The sequence below is a fragment of the Podarcis cretensis genome (assembly GCF_951804945.1).
Source record: "Podarcis cretensis genome assembly, chromosome: 17".
Lineage (NCBI taxonomy): Eukaryota > Metazoa > Chordata > Lepidosauria > Squamata > Lacertidae > Podarcis > Podarcis cretensis.
This window is the reverse complement of record NC_137187.1, coordinates 22957608-22979284: the sequence shown is the minus strand read 5'-3', so window position 1 is coordinate 22979284 and position 21677 is coordinate 22957608. Positions and strand designations below refer to the sequence as shown.

The 21677-nt window shown below is 45.6% G+C and overlaps 1 protein-coding gene across 1 annotated transcript; it reads left to right on the top strand.

The window, feature by feature from the left end:
• The first annotated feature begins 2748 nt into the window (after nucleotides 1–2748).
• On the top strand, nucleotides 2749–20183 carry RCL1 (RNA terminal phosphate cyclase like 1). The gene is made up of 9 exons (XM_079959670.1): nucleotides 2749–3027; nucleotides 6574–6645; nucleotides 7357–7532; nucleotides 8521–8595; nucleotides 8789–8913; nucleotides 11994–12119; nucleotides 14469–14625; nucleotides 15973–16076; nucleotides 19980–20183. The coding sequence occupies exons 1-9, from the start codon at nucleotides 2892–2894 to the stop codon at nucleotides 20128–20130; spliced, it is 1122 nt and encodes a 373-aa protein (XP_079815796.1). The 5' UTR covers nucleotides 2749–2891; the 3' UTR covers nucleotides 20131–20183.
• The last annotated feature ends 1494 nt before the right edge of the window (nucleotides 20184–21677 follow it).

Genomic DNA, 21677 nt, shown 5'->3' with positions numbered 1-21677 from the left:
GTTGTTATGTTACAGAATCATAGAGATGGAACGAACCCCTGAGGATCATCAACCCCCTGCAATGTAGGAATCTCAGCTAAAGCATCCATGACAGATGACCACCCAACCTCTGCTTACAAACCTCCAGGGAAGGAGAGTCCACAACATCCCAAGGGAAACCATTCCACTGTCGAACAGCTCTTATTGTCAGAAAGTTCTTCCTGTTTCGTTGGAATCGCCTTGTAACTTGAAGCCATGGGTTCGAATCCTCCCTCCAGAGCAGGAGAAAACAAGCTTGCTCCCTTCTCCATGTGACAGCCCTTGAGATATCTGAAGATGGCTATCATATCCCCTCTCAGTCTCCTCTTTTCCAGGCTAAACATACCCAGCTCCTTCAACCATTCCTCATAAGGCTTGGTTTCCAGACTCTTGATCATCTTGGTTGTCCTCCTCTGCACACATTCCAGCTTCTCCATATCCATCTCAAATTGTAGCACCCAGACATTGGCGTAGCCAGGATTTTTGTTAGGGGAGTGGGAATTTTTTAGCCCCCAAAAGTTAATGAGCTATTTTGGGGAGATCACGGGTAGATTCCCCAGAAAAGTTTACAGTGGCACCTCGGGTTACAGACGCTTCAGGTTACAGGCTCCACTAACCCAGAAATAGTACCTCAGGTTAAGAACTTTGCTTCAGGATGAGAACAGAAATTGCGCGGCGGCAGCGGGAGGCCCCCATTAGCTAACGTGGTACCTCAGGAAATAGTATTTTGATATGGCAGTAAATTTATGTAAAAGGATTAAGGAATAAATGGGAAGTCGGGTATAAAAGATAATGAGATTTTTTACTTTTATTGTATCATGAAATTGTAATCATAATTTTTTGTCATAATTTTTAACTTAATAACAGATTGTGTAAATTTCATTTCTTTATTTTTCCCTCCTCTCTTAAGTTGTATCCCCTTTTCAGTATTGTTCCCTTTTTTTGTATGTAATAAGCATGGAAATAAAATTTAAAAAAGAAGAAAAAAATAAAATAAAAATAAAGTGGTACCTCAGGTTAAGAACAATTTCAGGTTAAGAACGGACCTCCAGAACGAATTAAGTTCTTAACCCGAGGTACCACTGTACTGAGTATTTTTAATGCTTTTCAATATTTTTAAAGGGTTTTTTTGGGGGGGCAATTAACTCCCTGCACTCCCTTGGCTATGCCCATGTGCCCAGAACTGAACACAATATTCCAGGTGTGGTCTGACCAAGGCAGAACAGAGTGCGACTATTGCTTCCCTCGATTTAGACACTAGATTTCTAAAATGCTAGGATTGTTACAGGTAGGTAGCCGTATTGGTCTGCCATAGTCGAAACAAAATAATAATAATAAATCCTTCCAGTAGCATCTTAGAGACCAACTAAGTTTGTTATTGGTATGAGCTTTCATGTGCATGCATGTGTATCTGAAGTGTGCATGCACACAAAAGCTCATACCAATAACAAACTTAGTTGGTCTCTAAGGTGCTACTGGTAGGAATTTTTTGTTTGTTTCGATGATAGGATTGTGTAGTTGGAAGAAGGGAGCCTAAGGGTCATCTAATCCAACTTCCTGGCAATGGGGGAATAATTGAAATTGAAATACTTTATTGTCACTTCTACAACTTGTATACAGTGAGATTACACGAGCACCCCCCACTCAGTTCTCTTAGTCTTAATTCCCCTCGTTTACTGACGCACACCCACCAAACCCAAAAGCCAGTTGCTCTGTTGTTATCTTTGCATTCAGCAGCCTAACAGTCCAGCATAGAAGCTTGATGACTTGCTGCAAGATGAAGGTAAAGGTAAAGGTACCCCTGCCCGTACGGGCCAGTCTTGACAGACTCTGGGGTTGTGCGCCCATCTCACTTAAGAGGCCAGGGGCCAGCGCTGTCCTGAGACACTTCCGAGTCACGTGGCCAGCGTGACATCGCTGCTCTGGCCAGAGCCAGAGCCAGAGCCGCACACGGAAACGCCGTTTACCTTCCCGCTGGTAAGCGGTCCCTATTTATCTACTTGCACCCGGAGGTGCTTTCGAACTGCTAGGTTGGCAGGCGCTGGGACCGAGCAGCGGGAGCGCACCCCGCCGCAGGGATTCGAACCGCCGACCTTTCGATCGGCAAGTCCTAGGCACTGAGGCTTTAACTCACAGCGCCACCTGCGTCCCTGCTGCAAGATGAAAGGCGGTAGCTATTGCATCATCTGTGGACCTATTTCTTCTACAGGCAAACTGATGATTATCAAAGTCTGGTGGAAAGCATGTTCTAAGAAGGCAGCCTTTCTCAACCCGTGGGTCCCCAGATGTTGTTGAACTACAACTCCCATCACCCCTAGCCAGCAAGGCCAGAGCTCAGGGATGATGGGAGTTGTAGTCCAACAACGGCTGGGGACCCACAGGTTGAGAACCGCTGTCTAAGGTGTTGAAGGACCAGGCTTTCGAAGCATTTCATCACTACAGATGTTCATGCATTGGCCTTTTCTGCTGCGGACTCCTGTCCCGCTCGGGCTCCACCGAGAAACCTGAGATCCTTGTCCCAGGCGCTGCCTATGGCACCTCTTACTGGGGTTCCCCGCCTAGCCATGCTTTCGCTAGCACTTCCGCCCTTTTCCTGGCACGGCGCGCCTCCTTCCCTCGCCCCGCCTCCTGCTTCCCCAGCAGCCTCTCTTCCCACTGGCCGCCGGGGCCCCAGAGCCCCGCCCCTTCCCCTTTGACCCCTCGACGTCTCGCCGCTCTCTCTTCCTGCTCCAAACCACGTGGGCGATGCGGAGCTCCCTGCGACCATAACAACCCGGCGCTCGCTGCCTGCCTGCCTGCCTGCGAGCTCCTCCGCCGGACGCGTCCGCTGCCGCCGCCGCTCTCCCCGGAGGCAGTGCGGAGGAACCGGCGCCATGGCGAGTGCCTCGGCCTCTCTCAGCTACGTCGGGTGCAACTTCTTGCGGCAGAGGCTGGTGCTCTCCACGCTCAGCGGCCGCCCGGTCAAGATCCGCAAGATCCGGGCCAAGGAGGAGAACCCGGGACTCCGAGGTGCGTCTGCCCTGGGCGTCCGCGGAGGGAGGCGGGCGAGGAGAGGGGCTGCCTGGAGAGGAGGAAGAGGAGGAGGGCAGGTGGGTTGGGTGGAGGAGAAAGCAGCAGCAGCAAAACCTAGAGTTGGAAGGGACCCTGAGGGTCATCCAGCCCACCCCCGTGCAGTGCAGGAATTTGCAGCTGCCCCTGACGGGGATCCAGTGCCGGATTTCTTTTCAGTGTTACATCGGGTTACAGACGCTTCAGGTTACAGACTCCGCTAACCCAGAAATAATACCTCGGCTTCAGAACTTTGCTTCAGAATGAGGCCCCATTAGCTAAAGTGGTACCTCAGGTTAAGAACAGTTTCAGGTAAGGAACGGACCTCCAGAATGAATTAAGTTCTTAACCCGAGGTACTGCTGTATAAGCTAAACAAGCTATAGCTTGGGCCCCCACTCTCTTGCCCCCCCCCAAAAAAAAATGTAAAGGAAAAAACACCCCTGGATGTGCATTTCCGAAATATAAGATAAAAAGCAAATAAAATAAAACCTACACCCAGCAACAGTGTTCTGTGTTGTGTAGGCTCCTATGGTGTAAGTCATTGGCCCCGCCTGCTAGGCTGCTCCCTAAAATATCACTGGTTTGCTCATTTATATATTTTGTCTTTCACTATTAATATACTTCTTCTTAACTGTATTTCAGTTCAACAATCACTTTGATAAAGTATATATTTTGTTCTGTGCAAATGGCTTTAGATACCTAGGAGGTCCATAAATTACCATATAGCATATATTCAACACAAAAAACAGTGACAGTTTGTTGTTGACAAAGGACAGCTGGACATAGAAAGGGCCCCATTACCTTCAGTAGCTTAGGGCTTCATCAAACCTAAATCCGGCCCTGCGGGGATCCGACCTGCGCAACCTTGGCGTTGTCGGCACCGTGCCCCAGCCAAAGGGGACAGTTTCTTAGCATCGTGGAATTGTAGAGTTGGAAGGGACCCTGAGGGTCATCTAGTCCAACCCCCTGAAATGCGGGAGTCTCAGCTAAAGCATCCCTGGCAGATGGCCATCCAACCTCTTCTGTGAGGCCACAGGTTCTTCTTGTTAGCGTTAGGCTGGGCGCTGCAAGGGAGCAGCTGTGCTATTGCCCACTTTCACTTAGGCAAGAAGGGTAGCTGGTCTTGGGGTTGTAGGAGGCGGATGTGCCAGCCTGCATGGAGGCAAGTCTGAGCATCCTTGAGTCTTTTCTTGTATGCTGCTTCCTCTGTGCAGAGTTATCAGCTGCTAGGACAACCAGTTTGTCGCTGCCTGAAGTGAAATTCTGTTTACCGACACAGAATGCTTTGTCATGATCTGGGAAACACAGGTTAGCCTCTGGAGCGTCTCAGAGCAGAGATGTATGAAAGTACAACTCCAGGCATTTTAGCTCTAGAATAGGAAGAAGCTATGCATGCTACGTATCTCCCCGTTATTCAGAGAGGACCAAACCACAAGCCTAAAAATTTCTAATCAGAAGTAAGTTCTGTTGAATTCAATGGGGTTAGGAATGCAGCCCTGGTTTCCTATTTTTTGGAGCTTGTGTGGAGCATGAGGGCAGACTACATTGGGTAAGCACTGCTTCAGATTCTTCCTCACCCATCAGACTCGCTGGTTGGCCTTTGGCTAGTTGGAATTACCTGTAAACTTTTTTGGTTTGAAGGTAAGATGGGCTGATCTCATCTATACCAGTCTGAATGTTTGGGAGGAATGGGGTAGGGATATAAGTGTAAGATTGTGGAAGTCCCGCTAGATTTGACCAAAGCTCATTTAGCCCAGCTTCTGGTCCACAAGCAGGTCATGAAGGCAGTTTTATTTATTTCCCCAAGGTTTTTATACTATTTGATTGTAATAAAACTTCAAAACAATCAAACAGCAAAAGCCTTCTCTTGCTATTGCCCTCCAGCAGTTGATGATATTCAGTGGTATACTGGCTTCTAAACCCAGAAATTACACGCAGGGAGCACAACTAGTATCCGCTGATAGCCTTATGAATGTGTCATAGTATCATAGAATTGTAGAGTTGGAAGGGACCACAAAGGCCATCTAGCCCAACCCCCTGCAGGGCAGGAGTCTTTTTCCCAACATGGGTCTTGAACCCATTACCCTGAGGTTAAGAGTCTCATGCTCTACTGACGGAGCTATCCCAGGTCAAATCCCCCTTTAAAGCCATCTTCAGTTCGTGGCCATTACTACCCACATCTTGTAGCGGTGAGTTCCACACTCAGGGAAGAAACACTTCCATTTATCTGTCCTGAAATGTCTTCTGTCAATCAGTGATAAATCTATATTAGTGTTGCTGGAAATGAGTGCTAGTTTTGGAAATAGGCATAGAACTGGGACACAGGACCAGCTGACCCCCACAGTCCTTTCCAATTCTGTGAATGGTTAAGGGCAGGCATAGGCAAACTCGGCCCTCCAGATGTTTTGGGACTACAACTCCCACCATCCATAGCTAACAGGACCAGTGGTCAGGTATGATAGGAACTGTAGTCTGAAAACATCTGGAGGGCCGAGTTTGCCTATGCCTGGTTAAGGGTGTGGGGAACACCAGTTTTGTATTATCAGATTTGAGGCTGCGCCCAGGGGGCTGTGTTTTTAGATTACCAGAACTGGATCCATTAGAGTCCCTCTGTATAGCTTGCTTTTTAGGTTCGCTTAAGGGTTATAGTACAGTGGTACCTCAGGTTAAGTACTTAATTCGTTCCGGAGGTCCGTACTTAACCTGAAACTGTTCTTAACCTGAAGCACCACTTTAGCTAATGGGGCCTCCTTCTGCTGCCGCGCCGCCGGAGCACGATTTCTGTTCTCATCCTGAAGCAAAGTTCTTAACCTGAAGCACTATTTCTGGGTTAGCAGAGTCTATAACCTGAAGCGTCTGTAACCTGAGGTACCACTCTAATGCCATTGTTTACACACCCTCCCTCTCATAGTATAAAATATTTTCTTCAAATATGGACCATGTCCAATCGCAGTAGCCAATATGTAGGGAAGCAGTGGGGGACAGGATGAGTGGATGGGTTGGAATTCTGAATGCCCATACAAGTTGCATCAAGTTGGTTTTCCCCCTAGAGCTTATTGTTGAGAACATTGCAGGGTTTAGAAGGAGCTAATGATCTGCTACTGATTCCAGCATGACTTTACCTTGCTCTGTGGGAGTCTCTCAGCTTATATATCTGAGTTTTTAACTCTGGCCTGCTCCCATAACACCGAAAAGGGGGCTTGCAGATCAGGCCAGCGCATGTTTACCTGGAAGAGAGCCTCACTCTGTGTAAATGGGGCTGGCATTCAAGAGTTTGTGCAGGATCACAGCCTTGCGTTCAGTTGGACAAAATTCTTACGGTTCCCTCAGCTACCAAATGGGGACGCATTTTGCTCTCTCCCATCTACTTTTAATGGCACGGTTGGCAAACTGTTTAAAGAGTTTAAATGGGGAAAATGTTTTGATTGTAGCACATTGTTGTTGGGATTTCATTAAGGTTCTCGGAATAGTGACTGAACGCTAAGCATCTATGTTTCTCTGACAGATTTTGAAGCAAACTTTATCCGGCTAATTGACAAAATAACCAATGGCTCTAGGATTGAAATAAACCAAACAGGTATTTATGTATCTATTATCTACTTGGCACCATCACAGTGTAATGTATAGCACTTTACAGAGTGCAAGAGAGCATAGCCCTTCTCCTGGAAGTTAACTGTCTTAAATTTGAAACAGGATACTCAAAGGGGAGGGAAGGCAGGAAGCCGGGAAAGTTCCTGCAATTGTTTCAATGGCTGGTAAAGGTAAAGGGACCCCTGACCATTAGGTCCAGTCGTGACCGACTCTGGGGTTGTGGTGCTTATCTCGCTTTATTGGCCGAGGGAGCTGGCGTACAGCTTCCGGGTCATGTGGCCAGCATGACTAAGCCGCTTCTGGCGAACCAGAGCAGCGCACGGAAACGCCGTTTACCTTCCCGCTGGAGCGGTACCTATTTATCTACTTGCACTTTGATGTGCTTTTGAACTGCTAGGTGGGCAGGAGCAGGGACTAAGCAACGGGAGCTCACTCCGTCGTGGGGATTTGAACTGCTGACCTTCTCATCGGCAAGTCCTAGGCTCTGTGGTTTAACCCACAGCGCCACCCGCATCCCATTTCAATGGCTGCAGTGGGTTTAAAAGGGTCACCAGGCATCTCCTTCAGCAGGTGTATGTAATAATCACTTCTATATCATGGACCTCCAGGGTTGGGCAAGCCCAACTTCTGGCTTATGTCAACCTTGTTATAGTCATGGACAACTAATGCAGAGAACGTTTTCCGTGCTCTTTGTAAGGTACCACTTTATACTATCAGCCTGGCCTGCTCTACGGGGGTTCACTGGAACACGACTGCAGCCCCAACCGCAGCATTGGGTATTATTTGGAAAGCCTGCTGTGCTTAGCGCCATTCATGAAGCACCCTCTAAGGATTGTTCTCCGCGGTGCCACCAATGATCAAGTGGATCCTACGGTAAGTCGTGAATCGTCCCAAGTGTCAATGGTGTTTTTATGTTTCCAAGCACAGTTCAAAGTGTTGGTGCTGCCCTTGAAAGCCCTAAACGGCCTCGGCCCAGTATACCTGAAGGAGCGTCTCCACCCCCATCATTCTACCCGGACACTGAGGTCCAGCTCCAAGGGCCTTCTGGTGGTTCCCTCACTGCGAGAAGCCAAGTTACAGGGAACCAGGCAGACGGTCTTCTCGGTAGTGGCACCCTCCCAGTGGAACACCCTCCCTTCAGATGTCAAGGAAATAAACAACAATCTGACTTTCAGAAAACATCTGAAGGCAGCCCTTTTTAGGGAAGTTTTAAATGTCTGGTGTTTTACTGTGTTTTTACTATTCTGCTGGGAGCCGTCCAGAGTGGCTGGGGAAACCCAGCCAGATGGGTGGGGAATAAATAATAAAATTATTAGGAGCGAGATGGTGGGAAGAGTGGAGGGTGGCTGTGACAAGAGCAGGGAGGAGTCTGGGGGAAGAGAGCTTGGTAAGTCATTGATTTGTGGCCACATAGGCCCCTTAATTTGGTCCCTGAGGATTGGGGGGGGGGTTCGTGCCCCCACACCCACACTTCCGCTCTTGTTGGGTCTATAATGGCAAATCCTTTTACTGTGTCCATGTCATTTAACACGGAGAAAGGGAGAGTCTGTCACTGGGAGTGCTGCAGGGATAAGAGACCATGTTCTGTGGCTGCCCCGTAGCCACAGCTCAAGGCTGTTCTAACTGAAACTGCTTAATGGAGAAACTGAAAAAGGAATTGTTGATTATGAATCCAAAGTACATGTAATTGAACCAGTTTCTGGTGCTATGTTGCTTTTGGCAAATCTAATCACACATCCACCCCCCCCAACCCATTGTGAATTAAAAACTCCTTCTCAGAACTCACTTTTAATTGGTTGGGGCGCAAAGATTGTTTGTGTTGTCTTCTAGTCAAGAGGCTTTCTCACTGAATATCTTTCAGGTGGATTGTCTTAAGGCAACAGCTCTGCCTTTATTGAAAAGATTTGGAATCGATGGCGAAGAATTGGAATTGAAGGTAAGACCTCAAATCACTATATCTATGAATTCTTATTCATATTGAGTGTGCTAACCTTTCTCCATGATTTCAATGAGCTTTCCTATACATTGTGGCAGCTGCCTTGCTAGAATTTGTCTTCAGATGTTGTTGGATGAAAAAGCCAGAGCTCTTAAAAATCTTACTGCTTAAAATTCTCGTTTATTGTTTTCAGATCGTGAGGAGGGGCATGCCCCCCAAAGGAGGTGGCGAAGTGATATTCAGTTGTCCTGTTAAGAAAGCACTGATGCCCATTCAGTACGTTGATCCTGGCAAAATTAAGCGCATCAGAGGTGTGGCGTATCCTTCTTGAAAGGTTTCCAAACTGATTTCTTTGCTTGCCTTACACTGTAAGGGAGAGAGATAGGCTGCAGTCCGAATATCCACAGACCTGAGTAAGCCCCATTGACTCAGTGTGGCTCCCTTGCAAATAGCTGTGTATTAGATTGTGTGCTTAGTAAGGCATAGTGTTGTATGCACAACTGATGCGCAGTGCCAGGATGCAGATGGCAGAGCCATGGTAGATGTGGGTGACGCTGTGGTCCAAACCCCAGAGCCTTTTGTGCTTGCCGACCAGAAGGTCAGCGGTTCGAATCTGTGTGACGTGGTGAGCTCCCGCTGCTCTCTCCCAGCTTCTGGCAACGTAGCAGTTCGAAAGCACACCAGTGCAAGTAGAGGAATAGGTACCGCTGTGGCGGGAAGGTAAACGGCGTTTCCGTGCGATCTGGTTTCCATCACGGTGTCCCGTTGCACCAGAAGCAGTTTAGTCCTGCTGGCCACATGACCTGGAAAGCTGTCTGTGGACAAACACCAGCTCCCTTGGCCTGAAAGCGAGATGAGCAGTGCAACTCCATAGTCCCCTTTGATTGGACTTAACTGTCCAGGGGTCCTTTACCTTTTACCTTTATCTAGAGCCGTCTGAACTCCTTAGCCATGGGGCACAGAGTTTTGCTTTATTTTATTTATTGAATTTATACACTGCCCTATACCCAGAGGTCTCAGGGCGGTTCACAGAATAAAATCAGAATATAAAACCACAAAATACATAATCGAAATAAAAACAACCCAGTAATCCAACACCCCACATATTTTAAAAGGGTATAGGATGTCAGTCAGATTAACCAAAGCCTAGTTAAAAAGGAACGTTTTGCCTGGCGCCTAAAGGTATATAATGAAGGCACCGGGCAAATCTCCCTGGGTAGAGCATTCCACAAATGAGGAGCCACTGCAATTTAGTGCATAGGTATAAGCTGTTCAGATGCATGCACAGTGTGGAAATAAAGACGCAAAAATTACTAGCCCAAACGCTGCATTTAGTGGCCCCACCTGTTCTTGCATATCTGTTTTAAACATTTTGTGATCTAAAAGGGAAAATAAGAATCCACTTTGGTAGAGCTTTGTTTGCTGATTCGTAATTGCCCTCAGGTGATAAGGTGAGCTGTGGCGAATGGTGCCATCCTAACCATGTCTGCTTAGTAAATCCTCTTGAGTTCTGTGCATAAATGGGAACACACACACACCCCCAGCTCTTTCTCAGCCTCCGCTTTTGTTGCAAAACAAAACTGTTTCCTAGCAGCTTTCCTTCCTCGCGCTGTTCTCTTATTTAAAGTGAAAGCTTAAAGTGCACGGGAACATGTCACTATTTGCTGGTGTTTCTGCTCAATTGACACGTGAGTTAAACTGTCTGCCGTACCGGTCAAGCAGTAAAACCAGGAAGTGCAGAAGAAACCACACAGTGGTTCATCTCATCTTTTACTCTTGACACTTTCCTAATCCTTTCATGTGTAGGATCTTTTAAAACTCTGAATTCGGGGTTGAGATGGCTACATACTCAAGCCCCCCCACCCCCAACTCTGTTTGAGGTACATGCTCAGAAAGATAAAAATTATACCATTCTTCTTTGCTGTAGGAAGTTGTCACTCCTTTTTCCATGTTGAATTGGTTGTTGGCGCTGTTGACTAGCCCTGTGGTGTGGTTAGCCCTTTCAAGCAGCTGGGTGGGTGGGTTGGAGAGGGGCTCAGTAAAAAATGGCGCTGTATCTTCCTGCAAGCACATGATGCTGCCCAAGATACATTCAGAAGACTCTTTTGACCATGAGTAGACAAACTAAGGCCCGGGGACCGGATCCAGCCCAATCGCCTTCTGAATCTGGCCTGCGGACGGTCTGGGAATCAGCATGTTTTCTCATGAGTAGAATGTGTCCTTTTATTTAAAATGCACCTCTTGGGTTATTTGTGGGGCCTGTCTGGTGTTTTTATATGAGCAGAATGTGTCCTTTTATTTAAAATACATCTCTGGGTTATTTGTGGGACATAGGGATTTGTTCATATATATTTTTTCAAAATATAGTCCGCCCCCCCAAGGTCTGAGGGACAGTGGACCAGCCCCCTGCTGGAAAAGTTTGCTGACCCCTGCTTTTGACCATGGACAGTTAAGTAACACTTGCAAACCATCCAAACGCACAAGCAGAGTGGCAGATGAAAATGATGGACTTTTCAGAACTGGCGAAGCTGACAGGAAAAATCCGAAACCAGCATGATCAAGTATTCCAAAAGGACTGGAGTATATACAATATTTGAAAGACCATTGTAAGCAATTAACAATACTAGTAGGGTTATCTGAAGGCTTGTAATGAGAATATTTTTACCTTTCTACATTTATTTAAATTTTGAGGTATTTTGTAGTGGGTTATATTGGAATTGGGAAATATATAAAATGTTGTGTTATAAAGGTTACTTTTGAAAGCCAAGAGGTGGGAGGGAAGGAAGCTGATAGGCTCTAAAGAGCCAAAGAAGTAAAGTGGATAATAATGATGTGAATATATTGTTTAAATGGAAAATTTATAAAAAATTATTTAAAAAACAAAAAAGCAAAATGCACAAGCAGGAAATGTGTTGGAAGTCCTCTTCTGGCTATGAAGGACTTGGTCACAAATTTATTGACAGCTGCATGAATTATTATAGCTAGGAAGTGGAAGGGGCAAGTAGAATATAGAATGGAAGAATGGTATAAAGAGGTGTGGGATATTGCTGTTAATGATAAATTAACATGTGCCATTAAGGTTAGATGGGGAATACACAGGAGAAATGATTTCGGAGGAGATATGCTTGTAGAATTTGTACTGTTAAAACAGAAAGGAGTCAGACCATCGCAAGAGGTGTTGAAATTTTGGGAGGTTGGATAGTTATAATGGAATGGTCTTGGTGGCGGGGCGCACATTTTTGTTCTTATTTATTTATGATTATTTGTCAAAAATAAAAAGGCTGTATAAAATGTAAATAAATATAAATAAAATAAAAAAGGAAGTCCTCTTCTGTGTACTGGCCTGCTTTTGTGTTAGCGCCTTTTTCTATAAGAAATTCCTTAATTTCATAAACCAGCTATTCGGTCAGAGTGTCCCCGCAGATTGCAAACCGAATTGTGGATTCTGCAAGGAGCATCCTGAATAAATTCCTACCGGATATTTACATCTACACAGACCATATGAAAGGGACAAGCTCTGGGAAGTAAGTTTTCCAAATAATAATAATAATAATTTATTTATACCCCCACCCATTATTCTTTAATAGGCTATTTATTTGTGGTTTACTAATATAATCCTTGCTTTAAGGAGAAGGGGTGGAGGTGGGGGCAGAAGGCAATCTGGTAATAACAATTCTGTAGCATTGATACAGCTCAATTTGCAGTTTTCAAAGCGTCTCGGTAATCTTTGCAACAGTTCTGTGAGATATCATTGTATATGTACGGTAGGTGAGGAATTAGTGAAGTTCAGGGAACAGAGGCTTGTCATAGGCTGAACTGCTGAATTTGTGGCTGAAATGGGATTGGAGCCATGGACCCTCCTGGCTTCCACTCTGACAATGCATGAGTTTTTCATTGAGCTTCACCTGATCCACCTGACCTTATGTGCTTTTTGATCACAACCAGCTTTCGTAAGGAAGGAAACCCCTCCTGAACTCTGCCCACCCTGCTCCCAAACTCTACAACTTTCGAGAAGAGGATACTTACATTTCCACCCATACTTTTGTAGCAGGTTGTTCAAGAGAGAGTTTGCCATCCAATGGACGAGGAAATTTCCTCAGGCACATCTTGTTCATCTCTGCCTGTCTCCTGTTGTTATTGACCTGTATTGGCACAAGCTGTCTGTCTCCTTTTTACACCTCCATCCCAAGTGTGCTTCTTATTTTTGTTGTTGTTGTTTAGTCATTTAGTTGTGTCCGACTCTTCGTGACCCCATGGACCAGAGCACGCCAGGCACTTCTGTCTTCCACTGCCTCCTGCAGTTTGGTCAGACTCATGTTTGTAGCTTCGAGAACACTATCCAACCATCTCGTCCTCTGTCGTCCCCTTCTCCTTCTGCCCTCCATCTTTCCCAACATCAGGGTCTTTTCCAGGGAGTCTTCTCTTCTCATGAGGTGGCCAAAGTCTTGGAGGCTCAGCTTCAGGATCTGTCCTTCCAGTGAGCGCTCAGGGCTGATTTCCTTAAGAATGGATAGGTTTGATCTTCTTGCGGTCCATGGGACTCTCAAGAGTCTCCTCCAGCACCATAATGAAAAACGTCAATTCTTCGACGATCAGCCTTCTTTATGGTCCAGCTCTCACTTCCCTACATCACTACTGGGAAAACCATAGCTTTAACTATACAGACCTTTGTTGGCAATGTAATGTCTCTGCTTTTTAAGATGCTGTCTAGGTTTGTCATTTCTTTTCCCCCAAGAAGCAGGCGTCTTTTATTTTCGTGGCTGCTGTCACCATCTGCTGTGATCATGGAGCCCAAGAAAGTAAAATTTCTCACTGCCTCTTATTTTATAGGACTGCAATTACTTGCCCTTCAGGTCCTGTATTGCCCTGATATCAAACCAGGTATCAAAGACCTTTGCTGTCTCACAGCATCCTCCAAGTGGGCTTTCTTCTCCTGAAGCTGGAGCTACGATCTAGGACCAAACTCGGTCCCACTCTGGCTCCTCTGCGCAGACTGTACTGAACCTGATGGAACAAACAGTCTAAACTCTGTGCAATGCATTTTCTCATGTACCCAGTGATGGGCATAGTAACTCAGTGGCTTAGTAAGTGATTTGAATGCTGAAGATCCCGGGGTTTCTAGTTGAAAGGATCCGGTGGCCAGCATTAGGGAAGAGCTCTTTGGAAAACCTTGGCATGGCCATTTCTGGGCTCAGTTATACAGGCCTGGTGCAAAACCGTCCAGGGGTCAAGGAGAACGACCAGGCCCAATTAGGTGCTGATGGGAGTAAATGCCAGAACGTTGCTTTTTTACATGTAAGTTTAGGCTTTGCTTTTTTAATATTTTTTTAAATGATATTTATTAAAGTTTCAATTAATACACATAAACACAAACAACAGTACAAATATACACAAACAAAAACAAAAACAAGTATAATTTAAACCTTATTTTCTTAAACCTTGTTTCCCCGACCTCCTCATACCTCCCCCTTCTATATTCTAATTTCTAATTGTCAAATCAGCAAATCCTCTCCCTTGTTTTCCATAGTTTTTTTATCTTTCTTTTCCTTTTCCTTATTCAATACCGCTGAAAACCACTTGACTTTTAAACCCACGTCATTCTAGCATTCGTTAATTTTACAATGTTTATTAAGATAGTCCTTAAATTTCTCCCAATCTTCTTCCACTGTCTCTTTCTCCTGGTCCCGGATTCTGCCAGTCATCTTTGCCAATCCCATATAGTCTATCATCTTCACCTGCCATTCTTCCAGGGTGGGTAGATCTTAGGCTTTGCTTTTTTTTAAAGCAATAAGCAGGCACCTTCATCACGGGATTTTAAAATGAAACAATTCCTTTCATTCCACCTCTGTGTCCTGTGTGCTTTCTTCTTTCAGGTCCCCAGGTTTCGGCCTCACTCTGGTTGCAGAGACAACAAATGGTACTTTCCTCAGTGCTGAGTTGGCCTCCAGCCCCCAGGGACAGGGCCTGGCTGTGCTCCCGGAAGACCTGGCCATAAACTGTGCAAAGTTGCTTCTTGAAGAGATTCACAGAGTAAGTAGCTGTGTCATTTTCACCCCCTAAAGAATTGTGGTGTTGCCTCATAACTTCGTTTTACATCTTTGCATTAGGGAAACTCTCTTTCTCTCCATGCTGCCCAGGTTGTATAAATGATCTTGGTCAGAAACAGGACTCGTCTTTAAGAGGCAACTAGAGCCCTTCTCTGGTTTCGAAAGACTTTGCCCCTTTGATTAGGAAGGCTGTAGGCCACAGAATCATTTTGTTCTTGCTGCTGATGCACCCTGTGCTGAATGGGTTCCTGATCCATTACTGGTCAGCTCGAGTCGTTGCATATGCCAGTGACTCTTTTACTTCCTAATGAGAGCTGCAGAAAGAGATGGGCCTTATTCATGGTTGCCTAATGGGCTGTAAGGCTCAGGTTGAAGTTGGAAAGCCAGGGTCATGTTTCTTTCTATGCTCTTCCTGAGTGCATCTGAGGTCAAGAAAACGCATTCCACAGAGGTGGGAATGCCGACCTATGAAACAATTTTGGAGTGAAATATATGAAGAAATCAAAAAGATGTTTAAAATATCTCTTAGTAAAAAACCGGAGGCATTCCTTTTAGGTATACAGTGGTACCTCAGGTTACATATGCTTCAGGTTACAGACTCCGCTAACCCAGATATAGTACCTCTGGTTAAGAACTTTGCTTCAGGATGAGAACAGAAATTGCGCGGTGGTGGTGTGGCAGCAGCGGGAGGCCCCATTAGCTAAAGTGGTGCTTCAGGTTAAGAACAGTTTCAGGTTAAGAACGGACCTCCGGAACGAATTAAGTACGTAACCAGAGGTACCACTGTAATCACAAATGATATTCCTGAGAATCAGAGGAAAGTATTCCTCTACGCGACAACAGCTGACAGTATGTTCATAGCAAAAAATTGGAAAGGGAGAAAAAATCCATCAATAAAAGAATGGCAAATTTAATTTTGTGAATATATACATCTGGCAAGACTCACAGCATTCATTAGGGGACAATCGGACCAAAAATTATTAAAAGAATGGGGATGTGCTAAAGAGTATATGGGCTGCGCGTGCCTGTGCCCACTTCCCAGAGGGTAAATCTGTTAGACTGTGGTGGGGCTTACTTCTGAGTAGGCATACATGGGATTGGGCAGTTGACTCCTTTGGCCCTACAAATTCCTCTGCTTTTGCACACAAATTGGTCCCAATACTGATTTCAACTACCTTTTTTGCCGTTGGGTTCGTTGAACGCGTGTTATCTTTTTGACCCTTGAAATGCAGTTTGTAGCTGTTCTGTGGTTTTCCCTCCCTCTTCCCTTTTTCGCCCATATTTTCCGGTTAGGTGCAAAGCTTAATTATTAAATGGTTTGCGTTTGCAGGGCGGCTGTGTGGATTCAACAAACCAAAGCCTCATTCTGCTCCTCATGACCCTTGGGCAGCAGGACGTCTCCAAAGTCCTGCTAGGACCTCTGTCCCCATACACGTAAGTCCTTTCTCTTTCCCCCTGAGAATGAATCACCCATCTCTGTTCAATTTGCTAATTGCATAGAATAACAGATTTTGTTACTACTGTGAATGCTTAATTTGTAGCTGTGAAAGGAACTTCTTCTTCAAAGCCCTCAGTGCAGTATATTAGGTAAAAAGATAAAAAGTAAAGGACCCCTGAACAGTTGATTCCAGTCAAAGGTGGCCATGGGGTTGTGGCACTCATCTCGCTTTCAGGCCGAGGGAGCTGGTGTTTGTCCACAGGCAGCTTTCCGGGTCATGTGGCCAGCAGGACTAAACTGCTTCTGGCACAACGGAACACTGTGACGGAAGCCAGAGCACACGGAAACGCCATTTGCCTTCCTGTCACAGCAGTTACCTATTTATCTACTTGCAATGGTGTGCTTTCGAACTGCTAGGTTGGCAGGAGCTGGAATAGAACAACGGGAGCTCACCCCGTCGCAGGGATTCGAACCGCCAACCTTCCGATCAGCAAGCCCAAGAGGCTCAGACCACAGCGCCACCTGTGTCCCTTTACTAGGGGTCCTTTGCTTTTACCTTTGCAGTATATTACCTGTTATCTGATTTTAGGAAAGCCAACAGATGACTTGCTCATCAATCCTCCTCATTTCCAGAGCTCTGAAACATGCTGCGGCAAGTAATGGGCACACAAGCTGGGTGCTTGTTTTCTGGGGTAACCTCTGGGCCATGGTGGTGATGGTGATGATTTTATATGCCGCCCATCTGACTGGGTTACCCCAGCCACTCTGGGTGGCTTCCCACAATTTATAAAAACCACAATAAAACGCCAAACATTAAAAACTTCCCTATACAGGGCTGCCCTCAGATGTCTCCCAAAGTTGGATAGTTGTTTATTTCCTTGACATCTGATGGGAGGGTGTTCCACAGGGTGGGCGCCACTACCGAGAAGGCCCTGTGCCTGGTTCCCTGTAACCTCACTTCTTGCAATGAGGGAACCTCCAGAAAGCCATCGGAGCTGGATTTCGGTGTCCAGGCTGGACAATGCAGGAGGAGATGCTCCTTCAGGTATACAGGGCTGAAATCCTTTATACCAATAGCTGTGGCATAGAAGGGCTAATATTTTGGACCCGATTTGCGATGATTGAAAAGAAACTGCCAGGCATCCCCTTTTGTGTTTGGGAGGAGGAATGTGTTTCAGCATTTGACGTAAAGCTGTCTGTGCAAAGGAAAAGACCCGTTTTGATACTGGTGGAAGGAGATGTCAATATTGGGAGATGCAGCTCCTGCTTTCTTTGCAGTTGACTATTTCCAGTGGAGAGCTTGGCTGTGGTTTCTTCAGCTTGCATACCGGCTTCTGCATCCATTTGGGAATGCTGTTAGTGTTGGGAATGTTATTCTAAAGCAGCAATGCTGCAGCAAGCAAAGGCTCTAGCAGCTCAGTCAGCTGCTTGTGGCTGCAAAGCCAGACAGGATGTATGTGACTGTTGCCATGGTAACAAAGGGGCAGTCCATTCTCCTTATTGAGCACAGGATGTGAGCTCAGTGTGTGTCATATGACCTGTACAGGATGTACATGGGTGGAGTTTGGAGTTTCTCTCTGTTTGTTGAAGAGAGCTGGACATCTTTCACTGTATGACTGCTGAAGACAGGAATAAAACATGTAGATACATTTCTGTCTGAGTCTGATTCCCCTCCCTGGGGATATGCAGGGAACAGGGAGGAGGAGAAGCAGTTGGTGTGTTTTTCTCACAGCCTGAGGAAAATCGCCGGAACGGACCTCATGTGTTTTTCCTGCCGGGAGTCGCCGGAGGGAGGTCAAAAGAATTCAGCCGGTGCCTGGAGAGATAGGCACATACCTCTGACCGAGCCTGAATTACAACAGGGAATTCCATTCCACCCTTTGCTGCAGATATGTGGGTTGTTACATGTCACATGTCTGTTTACATTCCAGCACAGATTGCTGGCGTGAGTGGAACTTCCGCTTTGTATTGCTTTTGTTTTCAGTCTCTCCGAGAAGACGGCAAGGAGAGAAGCCATGTTTTCTTGGTCCTGATTTATGTACAGTAGTACCTCGGGTGATCGATGGCTTTTAAATTTTCTAAAAAAGCAAAGCAAAACAAAACAGGTCATTCCAGAGGTATTTGTGCAATGATACTGGATTAAGACCCAGTCCCTCCTTTAACCCTTAACTTTGCCACACACAAGAAGGGGCAAGATGTGTATACAAACATCACACACAGGGTGACCATTAAGCTACAGAGATTGGGGGGGGGGGGAATCAGACAAAAGTTTTTGTGACTGTTTATTGTTCAGGTGATTCCACGTTTTAATTTGGTACTGTTTCTTGCATTCAGCAATCTCCTTGCTCTATGTAGGTGGGGCCAGGGTTTTATTGTAATGGCCTATAGCTTAAATACAATAAAATTTGGCTTTACTTGAGCAACAGCACCAGTTTTATGAGAGCAGCTTTTGAAGTTTAGACTACAGTGGTACCTTGGCTTCAGGTTACATACACTTCAGGTTACACACTCCGCTAACCCAGAAATAGTGCTTCAGGTTAAGAACTTTGCTTCAGGATAAGAACAGAAATTGGGCTCTGGCAGCGCGAGGCCCCATTAGATAAAGTGGTGCTTCAGGTTAAGAACAGTGTCAGGTTAAGAACGGACCTCCGGAAAGAATTAAGTACTTAACCCGAGGTACCACTGTATAATAAATGAGTAGTTAAGTATTGTGTTCACGCCTCAAGCCTCATCCGTTGTGCAGTTTACACTGCTGAGTAATGTGTGTTCAAGCCTGCTCTGCTTGAGTCACAGACACATGTTGGGGAGGGTGGCAGATGGATCTCCGCAGCAGCAAGGCTCAGAGGGAAGACGCTCCAGCTGTGGCTGAGCCAGCTGGCTTTTCATCCCCCGGTTCCGACAGTTAGAACAACTAGACTGTGAACTGTCCTTTTTCGGTTATCATGGTACCGGTGCTGTATGTGTGAAAGGTACAGTACTGTGATAACTGAAGAATGATGGTGCCATCGCAATGACATGGGTGCTGTGCTGGGAAACTTCTGCTGGACCTTGGCCTCTGACCTTGGAAGCCAAAGGGGAGATCTTGTGATTGGGATGGAGGGAGACCAGAGAGAGCCTGTGTTACCAACTGATGGGTGGTAATCCAGAATCTCTCAGACATAACACTCGGGAGCGGTACGCAATCAGCTGGGTACCTTTGGTAGCAAAGATGACCAAGTGATCTTTCCTGTATTGACAATGAGCCTATATAAGGAGCAGAGGTAGAGCAGGGATCGCCCAATGGGAGAAACCAAGCTGCAGATTGTCAGGATCCGGTGTCGGTCAGCAATAAAAAGAAACCCACCAGTGTCAGCAGGGTGGGTTTGATTTAAATGAAATCGATTTAAATCCCGATTTAAATCACTAGTCAGTAAGACTTTATTTAAATCATATTTTTTTTACAGAAAGACTTGCTGGTATAATGTTAATATTTACAACCAGATGAAGGTTTCATTTTTGGAATAATAAATTTTCAGAGTAGTTTTTACAGTTACATAAAAAATTACTGATTTGGTTATGCTATTAGAAATACATAGACGATAACTCTGAAATTATCGTGAGGTTTTAATAAGTTAGCTGGTTATATTAGGACAACTTATGATATAAGTTTGTCAGCTCCAGCCATCTGTTTCCATAACTAAATCAAATGCTAATTGCGATGTGTACTTTTCTGTGTGTACTAGACTTCCAGTTTGCTCACTATATAGAATCTTGGAAAAGAATTTTTTTTATATAAATCGTGTGTATTCCCCCCCCCCCCCGTTATAAATTTCAGGTGTATCTGTTGGCATCCAGATGTTGCCCATGTTAACTTTTGCGTAGGTTAAGACGTTCACGTTTGCCTTTTCTTCCTTTCTTAGAATTGAGTTTCTGCGGCATCTGAGAAGTTACTTCCAGGTTATGTTTAAAATCGAAAGCAAACCGTCGGGTGAAGAATGCAAAGGCGGAGACAAGGTCTTAATGACATGTGTGGGCATCGGGTTTTCCAATCTTAGCAAGACGGTAAAATGATGTGCCTGTGGAATTTTGTATTATTAAACTAATTCCCTTTTTGTAACACAGAAGTTATTGGCTATGTTTGCAGAATCAAATTAAATCTGGGAAAGGGCCATGGCTCAGTGGTAGAGAGCAGCGTTGGATGCAGTGGATGCAAAGTTCAGTCACTGGGATCTTCAGGCGAGTCTGGAAGAAACCCCGTCAGAATTCCCGGAGAGCTGCTGCCGGCCAGTGTAGACAGTATTTGGCTAAATGGGCTGATGATGTGACTGCATGCGATGCAATTTCCCACGTTCCATTCTCCTTTTGTAGGAGTGGGGAAACAACAAGGAACCAGTTAGCAACACTTCCTGTTGCTTTTGAACCAGGAAACAGTCATGGCTTCCACAAAAGTCAGAACGGGAAGCCGTCGTCTGATGTAGGCTTCCAGTCAGAGGAGTACCTAAAGGTTGATGAAACCAGCCTCTGCTGGGGACGCCGGTCTGGAGGGTCAGGCATGCAAAAATCACATATCAGACTATGGATTGTACGATGTACCCTACTTTTCGCTCTATAAGACGCACCAGACCACAAGACGCACCTAATTTTTGGAGGAGGAAAACAAGAAAAAAAAAAATTCTGAATCTCAGAAGCCAGAACAGCAAGAGGGATCGCTGCGCAGTGAAAGCAGCAATCCCTCTTGCTGTTCTGGCTTCTGGGAAAGCTGCGCAGCCTGCATTCGCCCCATAAGACGCACACACATTTCCCCTTACTTTTTAGGAGGGAAAAAGTGAGTCTTATAGAGCAAAAAATACGGTATATATGTGGCTCTGCAGTGCTGCCATCACAGTCAGATCCAGCACAGGAGAAGCTTCCTTTCCTTCTCCCACTGCGACACAAAGGCATGTGGTAAAATGCTTTTTTTTTCCAGGTGGGCATTGATACAGCCCCTTGGCAAGAGCACAAGGCACCCTAGATATGCCTCTTGCTTCCAGTCCCAGTACTCCTGGCTCCCATCACCTGAGGCAATTGCTTCATTTTGCATCACCAAAAAAAAAGTCTGGCTTTTAGAGTTTTCGAAACTTGCGAGACTGGTTTTACAAGGGGCGAGCGGTATGAAATAAATTAGCGCATGCATCCTGGGGAGGAATGCAGATGCTAACTTGCCTTCTAAAAAACAGAAAGGATGCACAATGTCCTCTATATTGCTGTATGTGGCTTGTATCCCTGCTTGACACCAAATGAGGATGATGAGTCTTCCCTGGTATTTAACACCACAAGTTGCTGCTGGCTTTTCTCACTGTAGATGAGTCGTCTTCTTCTTCGAGCACTCATAGCTGAGTAAGATTGTCTTCCACAAACACTGTTTTAACAAAATAAAAAAAATTCCTTCCAGTAGCACCTTAAAGACCAACTAAGTTAGTTCTTGGTATGAGCTTTCGTGTGCATGCACACTTCTTCAGATATCTGAAGAAGTGTGCGTGCACACGAAAGCTCATACCAAGAACTAACTTAGTTGGTCTTTAAGGTGCTACTGGAAGGAATTTTTTTTATTTTGTTTTGACTATGGCAGACCAACACGG

Excerpts from the sequence above, each read along its gene's own strand:
- RCL1 (XM_079959670.1), top strand. The coding sequence starts at position 2,892 with ATGGCGAGTGCCTCGGCCTCTCTCAGCTACGTCGGGTGCAACTTCTTG. Across the intron at positions 8,596-8,788 it reads GCGAAGAATTGGAATTGAAG|ATCGTGAGGAGGGGCATGCC; the intron begins GTAAGACCTCAA and ends TATTGTTTTCAG. Across the intron at positions 14,626-15,972 it reads TTCTTGAAGAGATTCACAGA|GGCGGCTGTGTGGATTCAAC; the intron begins GTAAGTAGCTGT and ends TTGCGTTTGCAG.